The sequence below is a fragment of the Harmonia axyridis genome, chromosome 3, assembly GCF_914767665.1.
Source record: "Harmonia axyridis chromosome 3, icHarAxyr1.1, whole genome shotgun sequence".
Classification (NCBI taxonomy): Eukaryota; Metazoa; Arthropoda; class Insecta; order Coleoptera; family Coccinellidae; genus Harmonia; species Harmonia axyridis.
Window position 1 is genome coordinate 37,418,155 of NC_059503.1, and position 22,316 is coordinate 37,440,470.

At 36.7% G+C, this 22,316-nt stretch overlaps 1 protein-coding gene across 6 annotated transcripts in view; it reads right to left on the reverse strand.

Annotated features, from left to right (window-relative positions):
* The window catches only part of LOC123676161 (protein strawberry notch), a 31,576-nt gene that overhangs the window by 2,663 nt on the left and 6,597 nt on the right, over positions 1 to 22,316 (reverse strand). For all 6 annotated transcript variants that reach the window (XR_006746859.1, XR_006746860.1, XM_045611888.1 and 3 more), the window contains 12 exons: positions 21,967 to 22,234; positions 21,248 to 21,658; positions 18,984 to 19,202; positions 12,999 to 13,388; positions 11,832 to 11,993; positions 11,452 to 11,754; positions 11,143 to 11,331; positions 7,537 to 7,864; positions 6,413 to 6,772; positions 6,285 to 6,349; positions 4,489 to 4,850; positions 3,395 to 3,668 (listed from right to left, as the gene is read on the reverse strand). Coding sequence is in view for 4 of the 6 variants with exons in the window: in XM_045611888.1 (XP_045467844.1) it covers positions 3,395 to 3,668; positions 4,489 to 4,850; positions 6,285 to 6,349; positions 6,413 to 6,772; positions 7,537 to 7,864; positions 11,143 to 11,331; positions 11,452 to 11,754; positions 11,832 to 11,993; positions 12,999 to 13,388; positions 18,984 to 19,202; positions 21,248 to 21,658; positions 21,967 to 22,234 (3,331 nt within the window). In the remaining 2 variants the exon portion in view is untranslated. The remainder of the gene's footprint in view (positions 1 to 3,394; positions 3,669 to 4,488; positions 4,851 to 6,284; positions 6,350 to 6,412; positions 6,773 to 7,536; positions 7,865 to 11,142; positions 11,332 to 11,451; positions 11,755 to 11,831; positions 11,994 to 12,998; positions 13,389 to 18,983; positions 19,203 to 21,247; positions 21,659 to 21,966; positions 22,235 to 22,316) is intronic.

The window sequence follows — 22,316 nt, forward strand, 5'->3', positions numbered from 1 at the left end:
TGAGCTACGCAAATGGGCTTCTAATCATCTTCCTCTTCTGGATGGTATTCCTTCTGATCATCGTAGAGAATCCTCCTCCATTGACCCCCTTCTTCTCGACCGTGAACCGAGTCTCAAGATTTTGGGACTTGGATGGAATCCAGCATCTGATCACTTCTTCTACTCTGTTCGTTTGACCTCAACAGCAATCACCAAGCGGTCTGTGTTGAGTCAGATGGCCAGAATCTTCGATCCCTTGGGATGGTTAGCTCCTGTTACCTTCTATGCCAAGATTTTCTTCCGTCAGCTCTGCTTACTCCATCTGGAATGGGACCAACCTCTTTCCAGTGAGGTTCAGCCCCCATGGTTGCAGTTTCAATCCCAGCTCCCCACTTTGACAGAGCTTCACATACCACGATTCATCTCAGCCATTTCTTCTTCTGCTCATCGGTTGATCGGCTTCTGTGATGCCTCTGAATCTGGCTACGCTGCAGTAGTTTATCTCCGCACTTTCGCATCTTCCGGACATTACCATGTGTCTCTCCTGGCGGCCAAGTCCAAAATTGCCCCTTGCAAGGCTACAACCCTGCCGCGCTTGGAACTGTGCGGTGCCCATCTTCTCGCCAAGCTCATGCATCACCTGTCCGCTCGTGTTTTGCAGCATCTCACTACTGAATGCATCGCCTTCTGCGATTCTTCTGTAGCCTTGTCGTGGATTCGTGGTGAGAGTCACAGGTGGAAGACATTTGTTGGCAATCGAGTCGCTGAGATCCAGGATCTGATTCCCTCAAATCACTGGAGGCATGTGGTGTCTGAAGACAACCCAGCTGATTGTGCCTCTCGAGGATTGATGCCTGCAGACATTCATCATCACCCATTGTGGTGGCGTGGTCCTCACTGGTTGTCTCTCGATTCCTCTCTATGGCCCCTGTCCTCTGTTGATTCATCTCAAATTGATCAAGTGGACGAAGAAGCCAAGCCGCTCTCCGCTTTAGTGTTGACGGTTGTCTCCGGTGAACCCACCATGATTGACCGTTTTTCTTCGTATCTTCGACTCAAGCGCGTCATTGCCTTTTGTCGACGTTTCATACTGAATGCTCGTGGTTCAGCTTTACCTCGCACAGGTTTTCTCACCTCTGTTGAGCTTCAGGAAGCAGAGATCTGCTTAATACGTCTGGTTCAATCTGTTCATTTTGCCGAGGAGCTGGCTGAGCTGCAGAAACCATCTTCTCGTCATCGACTCATCATGAAACTTCACCTTTTTTGCGATGAGCATGGACTTGTTCGAGTTGGAGGTCGCCTTTCAGCCTCTTTATTACCATATCGACACAAACATCCTGTTCTTCTACCGAAGGACAATCATCTCACTCATCTGATAATCGATGATGCCCATTATCGTCTTCTGCACGCCGGTGCTTTAGCTACTCATTCGTACATTCGTCGACGGTACTGGATATTGGACGGACGTAATGTAGTACGCAATCGTCTGCGCAAGTGCAACCGATGCTTTTCTTGCAAGCCCCGTCCTCTAATACAGCCAATGGGCAATCTTCCACCAGAGCGGCTATCATCTGCTATGGCTTTTCTAACTACTGGTGTCGACTACGCCGGCCCATTTTATGTGACGAGTGCACGACTACGCGGAGCCGTTAGCACGAAGGCATATCTGGTTGTCTTCATCTGCTTCTCTACTAAAGCAGTTCATCTAGAATTGGCATCTGAGTTGTCAACCCCAGCGTTCATCGCTGCTTATCGGCGCTTTGTTGCACGCCGAGGTCATCCTTCCGTCATCTTTTCGGATAACGGGACCAACTTTGTTGGTGCTCATAACTACCTTCGTGACCTTGGTCGCTTACTGTCTGCTCCACAACATCAGCAGAGTCTTTGTGATGCCGCCTCGTCGTCCGGAACTGACTGGCGATTCATACCCCCTTCCAGTCCTCACTTTGGCGGCCTGAGGGAGGCCGCTGTAAAATCTGCTAAACATCATCTTACTCGCGTTATTGGCGAGCAGAAACTCACTTACGAGGAGTTTCTCACCGTCTGCACTCAGGTTGAAGCCATCCTCAACTCTCGTCCTCTGTATCTTCCATCATCTGATCCTTCTGATTTTGAGGCCCTTACACCAGGGCATTTCTTGGTTTTCCGGTCCCTAACAGCTCCCCCTGACAACGATGTCAGTTCTGTGTCTGTGAACCGGTTATCTCGTTGGCAACTAGTCCAGCGATTTCAGCAGGACTTCTGGAAGCGTTGGCGTCAGGAATACTTGCATACCTTGCAGCAACGTCACAAGTGGTTGCAACCATCTACCCCCATTCTTCCAGGTACTGTAGTCGTCATTCGAGATGATAATCTTCCTCCTCTGAAATGGAGTATCGGTCGTATATCATCTGTTTTTCCTGGAACTGACTCCACCACTCGTGTAGCTGATGTTACTACTTCCTCTGGGATAATTCGACGACCAGTCGTCAAGCTGTGTCCTCTTCCAAGTCAATAGATGGCCCTTTTTCGTCTGTTCACTCCTTGCAATTGATCTTACTGAAGGGACTCTTCAGGGCGGGCGGCATGTTACGTCGTGAAAATTTGTTGTTTGTTGGCGCCACCTGCGGCCGCGGTATTACCCGGTCGGTAAACAAACATCGTCATAATTAATAATAATAACTTTCTCAAGTGTCAAACTGTGCTTATCTATTCTAAATTTCATCAAAAGTTAAGTTATTTGAATACTTTAAATTCATCTAATCATCTTTCTACATTTTCAATTTCTTCTGTTAAAAACTGATTGAGCAATTTCGAGTTAATTGTGTGTTACTCAAATTGAGTGATAACCACGAAGCCGGTGCAGAAGAGGTTAATCATCCCTTTTACCCATCCACCTGACCATCTTCTGCCACCAGATTAGGGGGTCAATTCCCAGACATCATCTCTCTTAACTCACGAGGTAAGTGCACACAAATTCTTTCAAGTTGCTTAATCTCTCAATAGTTATCGTCATCTGAAATTGGTTGCAATAATTTGCGATCATTTATTTTCCAAGAGTGAGTGCGCACACTTATATGTCTAGACTTCTCAACAACTCATATGAAGAAATTTTTTAATGAATATAAGGTTATCTGAGAGTGAACAATTTTCAAAAACTAAGAAATCTGAAGCTATTGAATTTGAATTTTCAGATTTCTGAGTTCTTCAAATTCCAAAACGGAAATTGTGAAACTTTATAGAGGGAAATATGAATCGAAATCAGAGGTATAAATTGCACAAAAGTCAGGTATATAAGTTCAAAATGAATCTGCTAAGAAAAATAAATTCTTGAAAATTGCAGTAAGATCAATAAAAGAGCTTTACAAAGTATAAGCCCTGCAGAACAAGTTCATTTTCTATAACTGACATGGGTGGGTTTGAAAGGAATACATACCAACAATCTTCAAATCGTCTTTGGTTCTCAATCTGATAACTTGCATCTTATTATTATGTGTACCATTCTTACTAGCTAACACACCTTCAACTCTACTCCATACAGACAATACCGATCCTGACACAACATTGTACGTTCTTCTTCTCAAACCGACCTCACAATCTTGTCCAAGATTCACCATTCTGCAATTACCACGCCAATAGGCGTGAGAACAGGTATTTACAGATGAATCATACTGTTCCGTCCAAGCTTTCTCCGCTTCACCTGATTCAACCTACAAGTGTACACCAATTTTAATATATGAAAAAAAAAAAATTATACAGGGTGTTTCCTAAACATGCGGCAAAAATTCAGGGGGTTGTTCCTTGGACTATTTTAAGCATGTTTTGTCCTTGGATGATTTTTGAAAAACCTCTTTGTTTCGAAGATACAGGGCGAACAACATTTTTCATATTTTTAAAATTAATAATAGTTTAAATAAAAATGCGTACCGCACTGTGTTTACTAAGTAGGTACAATTTATTTTTAAATTTGTTTAACAACATTCCAATTACTAAAAACGGCCAGTTTTTTGACTAAAAATTGATAAGTGCATTAGTTTATACCACTCCAGTAGAAAATGTGGAAGACTTGCGAAATCGGATCATTGCTGGGTGTAACTTAATAAGAAATGATCCTGGTGTTTTTGAAAGGGTTCGGCAGTCAATGAGGAGAAGATTGGATGCTTGTATGCTGGCTAGAGGTGGTCATTTTCAACAGTTTTTGTAGGTTGAGTTCAATTTTCATGTAATTTTTCATAATAAAATGTTATTATCTGAAATTTTGTTTCCCCTATATCTTCGAAACAAATAGGTTTTTCAAAAATCATCAAAGGACAAAATATTCTTAGAATAGTCCAAGGAACAACCCCCTGAATTTTTGCCGCATGTTTAGGAAACACCCTGTATATATATATATATATATATATATATATATATATATATATATATATATATATATATATATATATATATATATATATATATATATATATATAAATATATCGATTGGACATCTACTTTATCTTGATTTGAATGAATTGAAACAAATCTCACCTTCTTGTACTTCTTTTCCAGCTCTGCAAGGCTCTCCTGCCTGAATTGTAAACCCGTATTAGGTCTGTACACTGAGAACATCTGTTCTTTTTTAGATTCTAGCTTCTTCTTGTTCCCGGAATCCATTTCCATGGCTAGTATGGCTGTGTGCTTGCCGTTGCGGACCTGGTGGGAGACGTAGAATCCTTCGTTTTCGCCCGTCGTCTCGGACAGCTTTTCCAAAGCCTCCGGCCAAGACATGCCCCTCTCAACGTGTACGGTGTGTAGTTCCGTTGGTGCCGTGCCCGTTGCATGTTTTCGCAGGAATGTTACAGTCTTCACTCGTTTAACAACCTCACCACCGGCTCCAAGATCCAGAATACCTAAAAAAAAAATAGCGTCGATCTTTCTTGAATATCCGTAGAAGTAGTTCTTTGGGTTCAAATTTTTGAATGAAATTCCTTCTTCTCTTGTGATTTCATTAAGCCTGATATTCGCTTGATTCGGTCTTCAGGTTAAGTATATTTTATTATTTGCATTCGAAATATGTGTTTTATTATAATTTTAGCATTTAATTTAGGGTTTTCTCTTCAGAATGCTTGCGTCATTTTATGAATGTATGTGTACAGGGTGGGCAAATTTAGATGTTTTAGCACTACAACTTTTGAAACAGAGGAGATAGACAAAATCCGGCACCCCACTCTCGTTCTCTTTTTCGGAGAAACTAATTTTAGCAGGGTTTTTAATTACAAAACTATGATCCGAAGTTATGTTTTTTAAAATGGGAACACTAGATTTCTGTGCCCTATTTTGAAAGCTTAATTTTTATTGATTTCAAAAATATACAACAAAGTCCAAGAATACGAACGATGTTGCTATTTGAATAAAACAAATAAGTTCACATTGAAATAACATCAACATAAGAAAAGATACCCAATTGTTTATATCTCCTGATTATCAGCAATAGATCGAACCTGAACCAAACCAACCAGAAGCGAAGGGGATAAATCACCTAAATGAAAAAGGTATAAATATATCCGGACAATTAATTCAGAGTAATCCTGTTTCTCATTAAAATCTACGACCGAAAATTCCTCTAAACATGCCTACCGAAGTTGTAGCCGAACGCTAGCTGAAAACCCAAATAGACCACTAGAAATTCCGGTCTGAACATCCTTCGGCATTATGTAAGACGTCATTATATAGCGCTCTATTGGGAGAACGAGAGCTCAAAAACCAAGCAAAACGAGAGCTCAAAAACCAAGCAATAATAATAATAATAAAATTAATTTCACGGCATTCAATTTTTCAATTCTGAAAAAAATACCTCCTCGAGCAGACTAAAACCCGCAACCTCCGAATAACTAGTTCGACGCTCAAACCACTAAGCCACCGATGAAGCAGAAGATTCTCCGCAATGAGGAACCACTAATCCCAGAATCAAGTGTTAATATTCGTTACGAACTATATATATAGAAGTAATATATAATTCGCAAGGGTTAAGGAATGTTGAAATTAGAAAGAACATAATATCGTTAGTGATCATCGCGACTCTATTAACCTTTCCTCTCGCATAGTCGACATATAGCGACTTCAGCTTGATTCAGGTTTCTGAATCTTCTGACCAACCGACCATTTTTTCAGAATCGAAAAATTGTCTGAATGCCCTGAAATTAATTTCATTTATTAACACACAGACGTTTAACGATTATCCAAGCAATAATATTCTTTCACATTATATATTCCTCAAAATGTACAAGACAACAATTAAACATTCTTTATCAATGGAAATAATAGAACCAATAAGAATAACTCACCAAGATCAAACCTTCCACTACGTTTAGCCTGTATAATGATCGCACTCAGGGTATCTGTAAAATACCTAAAACAAGAAAAGTCAATGGTTAGCTTACACATGACACCAACTGATTTTGATTCAACTCACTTGAATAGCCTGTTTTGAAGCTCAACTGGCATGCCGAGTATCCTGTTCAGGAACTTGGACATGTTGTTATAGTCCTTGTCCAGGGATAGCACCCCGGGCATAGATTCGCTGTTCACTATCAGCCCCACGCCCACCAGAGCGGCTGCGACGTCTTTGAAGAAGTCACCCTTGTAGTCTTTCGGTGGCGGCACTACGGGAGCGTCGTAACCCATTACTGCCTTCATGGTTGCCTCTAGGGCTGACCTGCCGTACTTGTTGTCTATATTGAATTGGCTCAGGTCCCTGGTTTCAGTAGCGCGACGATCACCGTGCGTGAGGGCCCCAAGACTTTCTAGACGTTTCGCTACAATTGAAGCGAACCTGAAAATACAATCATCCTGTTTACGATTGAGGAAAAATAACGAAAAACGTTTAAAATTTTCGGTAGAATTAGGAACGCGTGGTATAGGTACACGGCAGTAAAGATATCTCGGAGGAAGCCGGACCTCCCCTAATTTTACAGCATTATACGTAATTCTAAATACAGTTCAACTATATTTTAGTTTGATCGATAAAATATTTATATTTTAGGATATTTTTTCAAATAAATATTCCATTATATTTTCCGCAACAGCAGCAGATAATAATTGACAAAGCAAGAATAAAAAAAAATACAAAGGACTACAGAGTTCTGACTATTCTAGTCGAGATCCGCTACAATATAAAATTTCAAACTTATCCTGATGCAGAAAGAGGTGATAACTCTAAAGGTATAAATATAGTGAAGCAGGGAGGGTAGATACACTCGGTGAGGTAAGAAGGTGAATCAAATATCCTACTGCATTTGAAGTGACAACATGGTATGTGCATTTTCACTTTCAATAAAGTAGGATAGCCGAGCTGAAATCACATGATGGAGGCAGGCCTCCCGCAGCATATTCGTTATTACTGCATATAACTTCAAGTCATGATTATGCTGAATATACTATTACTGTATATTTATACATGTTATTTATATTTGCATTTCACTGGCTTATTACAGAGATTATTGAGATTCCTAAGACATTTCTACTACTACCTATTCTTGGTGTATCAAAACCAATATAAATAGTTAATTTGCTGTACACAAATAAAAAGAAACTCACCTTCTCTCCCCGGCTAGATCGGATATAAGAAAGATATATTCTGGAGCATTGACTTGATTACTTCTATGTGTCCTACCGAACTGTTGTATAGCCCTGTCAGCAGACCAGGGAAGCTCCAGTGTTATGTGAACCCTTCTTCTCTGGTTCTTGACTCTTCTGTCACTCTGCAACGATATACCGCTCGATGCAGCTTCAGAAATGATAGCGACATCCTTTTCACCGTCCATAAAACGTTGCTTCTCCGTCAGATTCAACGTTTCTAGAGGGACATCCTGTTCTGATCTGCTCTCATACTGGATACCACCGTCTTCGGTCTGAACCACACGACCTGAGACAAATGAATCATGATAAAATATAATAAAGGCACATCAAGCATCAATATCTCGGAAAAAGAACTATGAATGGATCGAGAGTCATCATCTTGCTTAGGCGAATTGGTGAAAAAACAAACATTGGGGAAATAAAATTCAGGAATATATATCAAGTTCTGGGTTTTGTGACGGAAGACGTCGTCATAATTGTGATTGGGAGTGTAACCCTATGTCCTACGTGAGCGACTAATGTTGCAACGCGAGCGATGTGATCAGCGCGACTTTTTTTGTCCTACGTTGAAATCTACAAACGCGACACGACGAGACATAAATATGGTTGGGTTGGAATTGTGCATTGCGGAAGATCAGTCTGTTGTCATACGCTTGTAGAGAAACAGTTATAATGAGGTGGTCAAGGAAACGTAAATTATTAATATGTGAAAATGTGGCTTTAAAAATGCTAATTTTAAGACGCAGAAAAATGGGAAGAAAGAGAAATCCAACAAATGAAATTTTTTTGGAACGAATGAATTTTGGAGAGTTTCACCACTTGTATAAACAATTAAGGACTTCTCCAAATTTATTCCACAGTTATTTTAGATTGCTTCCTACAACATTTGACTATATAGTGAATGCGATACAGCCTCAATTTATTTATTAATTATTACTCAATGATATTTTAACCTCAACTATATTTATTTCCTTTAAATGGATATTTCTTCAGCATTATTAATATAAGTTATGCGTAAATAAATGAAGTGTAATAATAAATGATGATTATTGGTGGGATTTCAAATAAATTATTTATTTCCATGAAACTAATATTTGTTTGTCCATATATCCCATAAATGATTTATTAACTATAATGCATTTTCGATAATATCAAATAAACACTTCTCTCAGTGTATATAATACCATAGTTAATTTGTCAATCTTACTTTTTTCTCCCAGTTCATCGGCAATTCTACTCCATTCTCTATCCACCAACAGTCGATTATGATATCTTTTATCAGTCTTGTCCCAGAGTATACTGGAATTTCTAACAACCAGTATTAAAACTTCGTTGAAATCATTCATTGTAGAGCGATTGAAGTAAACGTGCCTGCATCAACAAGAACTACTGAAGTTCGCGCGAATTCCGCTCGGAAATATCAAATAATTTGATCGCCGACATAGCGCGAAATTCGCCTGAAACAGTTTTACGACCGATACGACTGCACGTAGGACAGCGCTATTATATTCCAAGGTTTGATAAATCGCGTTTGGTCGCGTCGCTTGCATCGCTCGCAATAGTTCGCTCACGCAGGACACAGCGTAAGAGCAGCTGGAGTGTATTTGGGGAATAGAATCTGTAGGTTGCAAGAGAACATTGAAGTTTCTATGTGAAAGATGTCGATTTTACGATTTTGCGGTTATTCTGCAGAATAAAATAGGATATAAAGAAAAGATTATTCAAGATCAAGAAGAAATAATAAAATTACTGAAAGAGAAGATATCTCGTCTGGAAGGTCTGGGCGGGATTGCGGGTCCAAGAACATATTCTCAGGTGACTGGGGGATTCGTGGATCAGCAGATCAAGGAAAGAAACCCAGAAATAATTATAAAGCCTAAATGTACGCAATCTGGTGAGCAGACAAGGAAAGATTTGGAAGATAATATTCCGCCATATCCTTAAGAAGCATATTGTTGGACAGCTATGTTGAAATTTTGTTTGGACAAATGTTTGTGCATTTTGGATTTTATGATAGAAAACTTCCTGTACACTTGACTAGTGAGTAACATAACCTTCATCCCCTTTTTAAATATTTCAACTTTGCTTTTATTTTACTTTTTACTTTCAGGTGATGCACATGATAATGGCTTGGTAGTCAAAAGCGCTTTGCTCTTTTGAATAAAGATTTACATGGAATACATTATTATTTCTCTTACCACAAAATATACAAAACATCTCAACATAAAATATGTATTTGCACATACTGTAATAAGTAAATTTCTCTATTTCAGTATCGTAATGAGTCCATTACAGTTCTGAAAACAGTGCTGTAATGAACTCATTACAGCATTGTTTTCAGATATATTTTTCGTGTGGTTGCCTATGTTGACTTCCAATCCTATCAAATTTCGACAAACGTCAATATAATATAATTTGAGGATATAGTGAAATAATTTGCTACATTATTTGCAAATTCTCTTAATTCTGGTAGTGTTAAATCGATTTCGTCAGACATAATTTACGAATTTAATGGGTAATTGTAAATTATGACAATTATGTCTAAATTCGAAACATACGATTCATATAGAAATTCCGTAATCTGTCAATTTTCGTAACAGTCACACCAACTGCCAAGATACAATAAAAAAGTCACTAGGATATATAATCTGAATTTTTTATTGAATTTCGACAATATTTCACGAAACTTGATTGAAATAGAGAAAATATCGTCTAATACTCGTTGCAGAAGGCAATTCCAACACTCATGCGTTCCAAAACTCGCTCCTTCGTCGCTCGTTTTCGAATTTCGCATTCGTATTGGAATAGGAGCCCATTCTGCAACTTGTTTTAGAATATACTATTAATTCTATATATTTATGTAAATGTCAACATGATAAAATAATGGAGAAAATTGCCTATTACACTGTAGACGAATATTTGATAGAAACAAACTTGATGTAGATTTAATCTTTGCATTGAATATCTGTATTTTTTAGACTTTTCTAATACACTTTGTGTCAGAGAGGATGAATCAATCATTTCATTTCATATGTCAAAAACCTAAAATGACATTCGAAGAAATATCGCAAAATCTAAAACATTAATAAAAATAAAATTTATATACAAAAATAATGTGAAGAATCTAACATATAGGAAAAATGATAAGAAAAATAATTCCGTTACGAGTACGATCCTGGAAGTCTGTTAGGGACAAACAAGGGATAGGATTGATGACCATTTGACCAATAACAGTTGCCCTATAGGCAAAACATGTAATTTATTTTGTTTATATTACTCCATCTTATAGTTGAACGGACTATAGAAAAAGTGATGTGCACAGGAGTCATTATTGTAATCTTTTGGATCTACAGCTAACACACCAAGAGAGATCGCCTCATTTTAACTTCAGATTAGTGTTCATAAAGCCAAAATGCATTCACAAAAAAATCTTGTCAATATTGGTAGAACCTCAGAATTGATATATGTATATATAATTACCCCATTATTTTTTCATTTAAAAAATCACCATTTGTTCAAATTATAAGATTTGAAATCATTTTTTGATTGTTACTATTGTCTTACCTTTTCTCCCTGTCATCTCAGCAACATTCTCTGGACCTCCCAACTCATCAATTAGTTGATCCAAAGTATTCGGTGGCAGTTTTTCCCCAAGTCTTTCAATCTTACTTAGGAGATCTTCCTTCATGGAACACGCCCTTTCGATGGCGTCTTTTGGAGGAGCGCCAGTAAATGAGCCTCCATTACTTTTAGCTAGAAGCGAAAAATGATGGATGCATTTAATAATGATAATCTTCTTTATTGGGCGGAAGTTTAATTTACGCTACTCATTTGCGAAGATGAAATGTATTTCGGAAGAAAAATTAAATGTACCTTTATTACTCTTTTGTGTGATCATCAAGGAAAGTTTTTCTTGCGCAGATGGGCGTTTCTTAGCAACCTTCTTTGTTTTTTTACCCTTCTTCTTGGTCCTACTCCAAGGATCGTTGTCTGAATCGCTGTCCGAAATGAAAGGGTTAAAATCACTGCTTTGTGCCGAGTCAGAATGTTCCTCTGATATTTCACTCTCATTATCTGTCATCTTAAACTCCGAATCTGTACTTTTCTCAGAGTCGTTTTCACTGTCAGAAGTTGACCATTTATTCCTTTTTACTGCTCTAGCTGCCGCCTGTCTCACTGAAAATGTTCCAAAATTGTACTATAATTCAATAATAATCACCTGCAACTGACATTAGGGTTAGATTAGAACTTACTTGGTTTTCTTTTGCCACTTGAATTCGAAGTGTTTCCTTCTTCGTGGACACCATTAGAAGATTTTTTAGAGTTAGATGGTGGAGGTTCTAGCCCTAATAACCTATGTATCCTATTTCTGTCTGGCGCTGGAAAGTGTTTTTCCACTAATGTTTGGAAAACTCCTGGAAAAGTTACCGATAAATAGAAATGTGTCACTCCTAAGATTTGATTGTGTACTCGGCAAGATAAGGCCATTCAACTCAAACAACTGTTGGTTATGTTCTCAGAGGAAAGAAAAGATAGAGGTGCCTTATAGCATTTGTTGACATCGCTATAACATTTTTGTTTACAAACACTTATAATGTACTGCGTTGCCATTCTGAGGAAGAAGTAAACTTTTCTCCGTTCTGTGGCATAGATGTTTTGCGAATATTCTTTGGATTTGGCAACACGGTTCTGTTGTTGTTATTGCACGTGACAACTAGAGCGACGTTGAGGGTTAACTGTTCATTTTAACTTCACGTTTGTAATCGGCGTTATTTTTTATTTATTTTTTTATTTTTATTTTCTGCAGATAAGTGTGTAGTCACTTAAGTGAACCTCCTTCAAGTTTTAGTTGTTTCATATCGAATTGCGGCCTTCGTTCGTTGAATATTTCTTCATTTAATATGAAGGCCGGTTAAACTAGTATAGAAGATTAATTCAGGTATTTCAGATATTTATTTGGCCAATCAGATTATAATTTTCTGTAGAAAGTTTCCATTTTGGTCGTTAAAAATATATTTATTTCTTTATTTTGGCTAGTGTCGGAATATGAATAACCTGTTTCCCAAAAACTGATTGAAGAGCTGATTGAAAAAATCTTGTGTCGTTTTTAAAATCCGCACATGAAAAATTTTAAAATCGTTGAGTGGCACCAATTTTTTTTCCATGTTATTGTTGTTGTGTTATAGTAAAGCTAAAATCTAATTGATAACTAGATATACAAGATCCTATAATTCCTATAATTGTCGTATATCCGTATTGGGACTGTCTCGACAATGAGGTAAGATGTTATAGTAAAGCTAAAATCTAATTGATAACTAGATATACAAGATCCTATAATTCCTATAATTGTCGTATATCCGTATTGGGACTGTCTCGACAATGAGGTAAGATGCAGTAACGGTAACAAATTAAATTCCAACCTTTAGCTGTTGATACGAAATCCGTCAATTCTCCTTCGTCCCTCTCCAATTGTTCCAACGTCCTCGCCTCACCAGTGCTCTGAAGACCAATCACCACACATTTGCCGCACTTTATCGCCTCGTGGGCCACAGAAACGGCGTGTGGCACTTTCGCTGCTATGCAGAGGTACTTAAAGAAACGCTGATGCGCTGACCAGAACTGGCCCCACATTGTCTTTCGCATTCTGTTCTCTGCATCGACCAGTTCAGCAGCTTCATGGAAACGTTGCATCGCCTCCACCCATAGCTTGACGCTGGCATCGTATACCTTCTCGAAATCCTTGGATAGAGGCACCTCCTCTATTTTGAAGGCGACACCATGAAAACTGAGTTGCCTTGCTATGTACATACCTAGAAAAAAAAAGTAATTTTTATACAACTGCACAAATTGCAATAATTCAAGTAATAGACTTGAATCAAATCGAAATAGCCTTCGTTGACAGTATGTGCCAATTTATTGCGTTTCCATAGAAACTACTCAAAAACCCAATTTCATTGGTCTACCAAGCGAGGTGTGGGCAAAGTGCCGTGAGAAATAATATTTCCCACAGTATGAGCAATACATAGTTTTGAAATTGAGTAAGCTATGAAGAATACGCTACTTTTCAAAGCAGTTGTAGGAAATAGTATATATTGTGCAACAAATGGGGAAAGTCCAACTTTTCTCGCGAGTGTGGAAGTTTGTGGCACGAGCCTGAAAGGCGAGTGCTGAATACGGCATCATGAACAATATCATATTCCGAATTTTCAGATTTCAAATCCGCCCCGTTCTCCAGAACTTGAAACACCCTGTATAGCCCGCTCTCTGCCAATCTGATGAAGCAATGGCAGTTCACCTAGTTGAACTTTCCACCGACAAACTCAATCTAGTCATAGCTGGTGACTTCAACGTGTCCGAGTTCAATGACCCATTTCATCCAAAACCTACAATTCACCATCCAGGGCTCACATTGATTCATTCCACAACAGCAACTTGTTTCAGCTCAAATTTTTTTTTTTTTTTTGACCAACGATGCTAATTTTATTTAAAAAATTGAACAATATCCTTTGGAAAATTCCGATCAAATCATTCTGATGGCTATCCTTTCGTGCATTCGACCGTGTACCTCATGTCCTTTTCCTTCACAAGATAAAGCACATAGGAATTCGTGGCCTTCTATTACGTTGGATTGAGGCATTTTTTATTGGTAGAATCTTCCAAGTTCGAGTTGGCGGAGCTCTGTCTTCACCAAGGCCAGTTTTAAGCGGTTTTCCGCAAGGTTCTGTATTGGGGCCGCTTCTTTTCCTTCTCTATACAGGGTGAGTCTTTGACTTGTACATATATTTTAACCGAAGATTCTTGATGTCAAAAGAAACACTTTTTTCATTTACCATTTTTTCCGATTCGGCCCTGTTAAAAAGATATAGCCATTTTAAATTTTCATGATGAGCTAATTCACCCCTGGTAACCGGAACACCGAAGTTTTCGCAATTATAAGATATACAATTTGAAACTTGGAAATAAGCTACTAAATTGGAAAAACCATCATAAACTCACTTTTAACATTCCATTTGTTGAGAAAGTAGTATTTATAATACAATAAATGAGTTATTCCAATTTCACTGACGATAAAGATGAAATATTTTTCTCTTGATTTTCTATTTCATTTTCGATAATCATAACGAATTGAGCTCGCTACCACCCATATTAGCTTAGCTCTGATATTCATAATTCATATCCATTCATTTATTATATCGCATTTATAATATATCGTTGTTTATTTCAATTTCGTAGAATTGCAATTTAACCTTACATTCTCAAATAAATAATTTTCATCTGTGACAGTTCTAATACAGACTAGTAGTCTGTGGTTTTAAGTTTGAACCTCAAATTTCGAGTGTTGCAAATTTAAACACAGCAGTTCGAATTATCTATGTTCTAACTTCTAACCTAAAATGTAAAATATTCATTTACAGTTTACACTGTTATTGTCTTATGATATTTGCATAAAATGAAAATCATCGAAGATTTGAAGAAACCCAACAGAATATTGAAGTTCCATACATATTTTCAAGAAATTTAGAAACAATTTCCAAAATAATTGTGTGGATACAAAATAAATAAGTGTGCATTCTGATAGAAAGTAATTCCTTTATGAAATGAAGCATTTGATTTGTTCCAACTATCTCATAAAAATAAAAATAATGATCTGCTTCAATATTTTTGGAGCCATCAGTGTGAAAATATGGAAATGAAGTTTTATGGCTCTGTAATCAATGGAAAATGTTAGACTCCACTTGTAATCAAATTTGTTCTATAATATGTACCTACATTATAGCCAACTCTACTACTTGATTCTTCTTGATTTTGCCATTGAAAATAAATGAGAAGTATTCAATATAAATATCCACAGTTGAATATCCTGTTTCTTTCAACTCACCTATTTGTTTTCATATTCAAACAATTATGGCACTCTTGGAAGTATGTCAATCATATGCTCTAGGATGAATTTATGGAATAGCAAAAGAATAAAAGTATTTAATCTCAATCACATGAAAATTTGTCTAGTATGTACTTAGTGGTATGTTTCGGTGTGAGTTTGAATGACCCTTGAAGAATACAGTATTGTTCGATAGCAGCAGTCTTTAGTGGGATATTGACTGTTGTCATTATAATGGGACTATTTTGTGAAAACTTTTTTAAACATGGGCTTTATGGGAAATCTGGACTTTTCAAAATAGGATGTTGATTTTAATGAAGTATCTACTTATTATAAGAGCTGTGTCAAAGCTCAGTAATTTGTAATCAAATAGAAGAGTTGAGGTGAGCTTATTCAAATAACTTCATTTTCAAACCAAGTTGGCTAGTACTTCAATTCTAAAATCTGAGACATGACATCATAGTAAATATTCATTTCTGTGGTTTTTTTTCCACAACAGAACAGAGTTGCATTTAGCCAAAGTACCCAATTTTCCGAATTTCACAGATAATTTTTTTTTTTTAAGATAAAGTTACTCGAAAACGGCGCTTTGTAGGAGAAAATATGAAGAGTACTTTTATTTTCCAAATTGGCCAAATATTGTTCAATGAACGTTCAAATTACTTTTAAGAGTTGGGTTCTTCGAATTTCTGGTATTTTTATGTGATGTAATGTTCATAATGAAGAAACTAAAAGATGTGTAGGGAATCTTGTGTTCGGAGAAGATGTATCACATCAAGGAAAAGCTATATTTCAAAAATCATTTCCTTCTATAGAACCATTTACGAGATATAGCTGAAAATCACATTTTTTTATCGATTTTCAACAGCCTGTATCTTTTTAACCGGGCCGAATCGGAAAAAACTATAAAGGAAAAAAGTGTTTCTTTTGACCTCAGGAATCTTCGGTTGAAATATATGTACAAGTCAAAGACTCACCCTGTATATCCGATTTGCCCAAGATCCACAAATCCAACTATTCTCAATTCGCCGATGACATCAAATTGTTCGGATGCCCTATCAGCGCCGCTGGAGAATTTAAGGAGGACCTTGAGGCGTCGAGCCGTTGGGGCCGGGAGTGGCAGTTGCCCCTCAACCAGGAAAAATGTGTTGTTTTACACCTAGGTCTCTTCAATCCTCGTTATCAATATTATCTGGACGATGCCCTTATCAACACCTATAGCAGTAATTGTGACCTCGGTTTTATTATAATTGAGAATCTTAGCTGGTCTGACCAGATTCTTTCCATTGCAAATAGGGCTAAGAGATCTCTGTTCATGATACAGAAGACTTTCAACGGACCCCTCAACATGCCCTGTTCAAGACATATGTCCGCCCCATCATAGAGTTTGTTGTCCACTTCTCAATAGTGATTTGGCCTTGTTAGAGGGTATCCAGCGCCGAGCGTCGCGCCTACCATACGGCATTCTGCGTCCAAGAGAAACCATCTTTAATGAACTTACACTCGTTCGCAGACAGGAGGATTCGAGGCGATCTAATCACAACCTACCGTGCTCTTCGCAATCTCTGTGGAGTTGACCTTAGCTACTTCTTCAAACTGAACCTCGATGGTCGTCTTCGTGGACATGCTCAGAAGCTATCAAGTGAAAATTGTAATCATCACAGAGACAAAATCTCATCTTATATCGGGTTCTTGGTGCGTGGAATCGTTTGCTCTCGACGTTTGTGAACTCAGTGTCGGTTAATGCTTTCAAAAACAATTATGACAGTTTGTGCAATCGTGTACGTCAGTGATACTCGTGACGGAGGATACGTTTTTCTTTCTCACTTTGATGTACTTTGTGTTTGTTTCCTCATTTTCTTATATAATAATAATAATAATAATTTATTAATCCTCTGAGACAAATAAATGTATAGGATAAGTCATACAGATAAAAAGAAAAATTATTCAACTAATCACTATTACATCATTGAGGTAATCATTTACAGTATAATAACATCTATTCACTAATAACTTTTTTACAATTTTCTTGAACTTACTAAAAACAAGAGATCTAATATTGTGAGGCAAATGGTTGTATAGTTTAACACAATGATAAATAGGAGATTTTTCTAACTTTGTTGTTCTGTGCTTGGGAACATACAATGTTCTCTCACTTCTGGTTCCGTAGTTATGAAAACTACACAATTGTATGAATTTTCCCTCATTCTCCTTCACATATAGTAGACATTTCAAAATGAAAATTGACGATAAGGTCATAATATTGTTTTCTATAAATATGGGTCTACACGACGAACGTGGAGGTATGCTGAATATCATACGTAAAATACGTTTTTGTATTATGAAAGCCCTTCCAACATCCGAAGAGTTTCCCCACAGAAGTATATTATACGACAGGTGGCTATAGACCATGCTATAATATATATTTATTATCGATTCTAAAGGAAGTAGGGTTTTCACCCTACTTATGGCAAAATAAGAACTGTTCAGTTTTTTGCATACAGAATCAATGTGCATACCCCATTTTAAATTATTATCGAGGTGAATGCCAAGAAATTTAGTACCACTCTTAGATAGAATAGCACTATCCAAATGACGAATCACCAGCTCACGATCACTATGGATAATTGTGAAATGGATACATTCGGTTTTATCGATATTGATCGTTAAATTATTCTTATGACACCATTTCACAAAGCTCTGTAGTAGAAGCTCACAGAGAGCCTGAAGTTCCTCGAATGTTGGGGCCGAAACTACTACCGAAGCATCATCAGCGAAGAGACTCAACTTTTGTTGAGACCCTCCTATCGAAGACGAAAAGCGTCTACACGTTAGCAAATCCAAGAAAATTATGTTTTATTTGGAATGTATATGTTAATTTTTCTGAGTTTTATAGGCTCCGCCCGAACTCTTTATCTTTATTAAATGAATAAATGAAAAACAAATATCACTGTTCAAAAGAATTGAAAAATTCTGGGCTTTTTAACCGTGATCTATTGGGTTCTTCACCTGATGTTTCGCTTGCTACTGTGGTAAACATCTACAGAGGTTTCCAGGCTGTAAAATATAACTCCATATTGGATCAAAGCAAAAATCCCGGAATTTTCCAATTCTATTAAAAATCGTTACATTGAATGATTGGGTCAATAACCTTACTCTTCATTTTTTACCAGGCAATAAAGAGAATACATAATGTAATTATTTTTTGTATTGTATTTTCTCTGTATATTTGGTTTTTTAACTGTGGACAATAATTTGAGCTTAAACTAAACAAAAATGCATAATATGTGCATTGTAGTTGGCTATCGATCTCGTCATGGCAGAAATTGGGTAGGGTTTTAACATGTTCACTGTCTATTTTTATGAGGTTCAAATAGTACAAAACCAACAAAAAAATATCAAAATTTAACTGTAAATTTTCAAACTGCCACAATACAAATGATGCTCTTATGATGAATGACAATGAAAACGCCATTAAAAAGTGATGTGATCAGGACGGCTTAGCTGATTAAATCTTATTACTAACCTCTCAATTTCATATCCATCGCAACTATCTCCATAGCTCCAACGCCTCTCTTCTCAACAGCGGAAATAAAGTCGGAAAATTCCTTGAATGGAGTTCCTTCTCCCCACATACCCAATCTGACCATATAAGCCATATTTCTGGGTTCAGATGCTCCTGTCGCTGAAGCGTAAATTACACGTGCTTTGGGTAGTTTATTCTGTAGTTCCAAGACTGTTAAACCTAGAAAATATATCAAAAATATAAAAAGAAGTGGTGATAATTTGACCTCATTAGCGATTGTAATTAATGTAGTTACAGTTTTCAACCGAATTGAAGATTTCCATTTTTTATAAAGATAATACATTTTCATTTTCGGCTTTAAGGGCAGCCCTGCAGCCTTGATTGGGTGACCTAAATTGAAATTCAAAGTGGGGAGGACCTCTTTAAATTGCAAAGATCTCTCTGCCTTACAATTACTGGAGCTGTGAGCTTCTGTCCAACACAGCGATGAAGGTTATTCTGGACATACCGCCGCTTTCATATTTTAAATGCAACACTCCATATATTATAAACTTTTTGAATTCTTCAAATGAATTTCATGTCCTCTACCTAACGTCCTATCTTCAACTGTATTATTTTTATTATTTTCGTACACGGCAAATTTCAATGCTTTGGTCGATTTCAATACGCAGACGATCTCAGATACTGTAATATGGGCACATGTTGAAATCAGTGCGCCACATACAAGTAGTTTACCGCTACTTCCGTGGTGTTTCTTTTTTTTGTGTGTTGTTCATTTATATGTACTTTCATGGCATGAGCGTGGTAAACTGGGGAATATGCAAGCATATGTTTTGTATATTATGATATTAAGGATGACGTTTTTCAGAAGTCACCAAATTTTTCACCACATCGATACATTCGTTTACAATTTCACTAATAGTTGTATTTCATATTGATCATCTATAGAACTTCTATTAATTAACCTTATATGTTTCATATCCACACGCAAGTAGCACTAACTGCTTCTGTGTAATTATTTTATTGATAATCTGTATCTTCATTACATGTGAATAAATTATTATTATTATACAAGTGGCCAATATTTTTTTTTTTTTTATTTATTTATTAACCCAAAGGGATCATGAGTGATCCATAACAGGCATATTTTACAATTTCCGAACGAAATAAATACGAACATCGCCAAAAAAGGACAATAGAAAAAGCTAAATACTTTAGATGCCTTACATATAAAGACAAAGGAATTAGTCTGAAAAACTCCACTCCAAAATTTTCAAAATCATTTGTAGACCAATCCTAGAATATGGGCATCCACTATATGTAAATGTTGCAGACTCAGTATTGAGAAAAATAGAAGTTGGACAGAGAACAGCACTCAGAACCATAGCACGTATAAGACATCCACTTAATAAGCTTCACAACCCAACAAATGAGCTACTATATGAAAAAACTCATACAGTCAATAAAAGAAAGACTAGTCAACTTGAATAGAAGATTTTCCCACAAAATTAAATACCTATAGGATCCAGTAACTGCCCTTCCCAGAAAATTTCCAACACAGCGTGATCGATGGATTGCCTGAACTTATTAAGAATTGCTTATATATGTAGAATTTTTTTTGTCTTATGATATGTAATATACTAAGCTGAAGGACTTCAGTCGATGTCCATTAAAGAACAGTTATTATTATTATTGAAGATTTCAAAATGTCTATAATTATTATAACATATTCAGTTTTGATAAAATCAGATTACATTTTCATAGTTAAATAAGCAAGTTACTATTCTGATCTTGTGAAATAGTCATATCATTTCATAAAAAAATTTACCTCTAAAATTTTGTCCTGGTTTTGATGATTACATCGAAGTTGGTTGCTTTTTTGCAAACAATAAACTTTCATGCAAGTGGAAATTTTTTCTGCAAAATTTCCTCTCTTAAATAATAAGAGAGGAATTTTGTTGGAATTTTTTTGAAAAAACTGAAAATAATAATCGCGTTTGTCCTGGTTTTAATGATTACATCGAAGTTGGTTGCTTTTTTGCAAACAATAAACTTTCATGCAAGTGGAAATTTTTTCTGCAAAATTTCCTCTCTTAAATAATAAGAGAGGAAATTTTGTTGGAATTTTTTTGAAAAAACTGTAAATAATAATCGCGTTTGTTCGAATACTTATTATTCATAATTGAATTTATTCTATTCAGTTGATATACACTATATGCTTTTAAAGACAAAATCCTAATTTAGGTGTTCTTTTCACTACTTACCTGTCTTTGTAGGTTTGGAAGATCCTACCGGACATAAATTTTTCGCCCTATGACATTCATCAAAAACTATAAGACCATCAAAATCTTGACCACACCACTGAAGTAGTTGCTTCAACCTGCTTTTGTATTTACCGCCAGCTGAATTACTTTCTCCAATGAGGGCCGAATAAGTGCTAAATATAACACCTTTCTTGACGTTGCCATTGATAACTGAGGAGATCTTAGCATACTTGAACTTGTTCAAGGCATGAACCGTTACTTTGCCAGCACCTATATCTTTCAAATCTCTTTCGGCGTCATATTTGAGATCGTTCGAGACAGAAACCCAAATTGCTCGCTTTCTGCCTTTCATGTAGTTCTCGAATATAATACCAGCTATTGTACGACCTTTACCAACTCCAGCACCGTCACCTGAAAATAGCAAATGGTAAATACACAATGAAAAATGAAATTGCCGCATGTATGTCTCATACGAGCATATGAGAATATTTTTGGATCAATATATTCCATAAAACTGAGAATAAGAGTAAAGTATAAACTTTTGAATTTTATTGCATGATAATGCCTTTCCAACTATGTAAGTAGATAAATAGTATAGTAGTAAAAAATTGTTGTGGTGATTGTCATGATCAAATCATTTGTATACAATCTAAGTCAATTTTTCGCATCACCACAGATTCCAGGTCTATATTGTTGAAATTGCAATATTCCCAAATTACCTATAAGAAAGCCAGCTCTCGTCCCATCAGGCAGAATGTGTTCATGAGCTTGAGAAGCATAAGTAATACTTTCTAACTGCAATGCAGAAAGAGCTCCAGTACGAATTGTCTCATCTGGAATCGATAATTTATACCAAACATCTGCAGGAGCTACAGATGATAACGAAGCTGTTTCTACCACTGGATCAGGATGTTTCCTCCCAAGTTTCAATTTGGAAGGCATATAGTCTGCGTATGTCTCTGCCACACCAAGTTCTTCGTCATCAACCTAGAAGAAACAAAGAATTTCATTGCTTATATTGTACTTGGTGTTAATACCCAATAAAAGTGTTACACCCCAAAAGGAATAA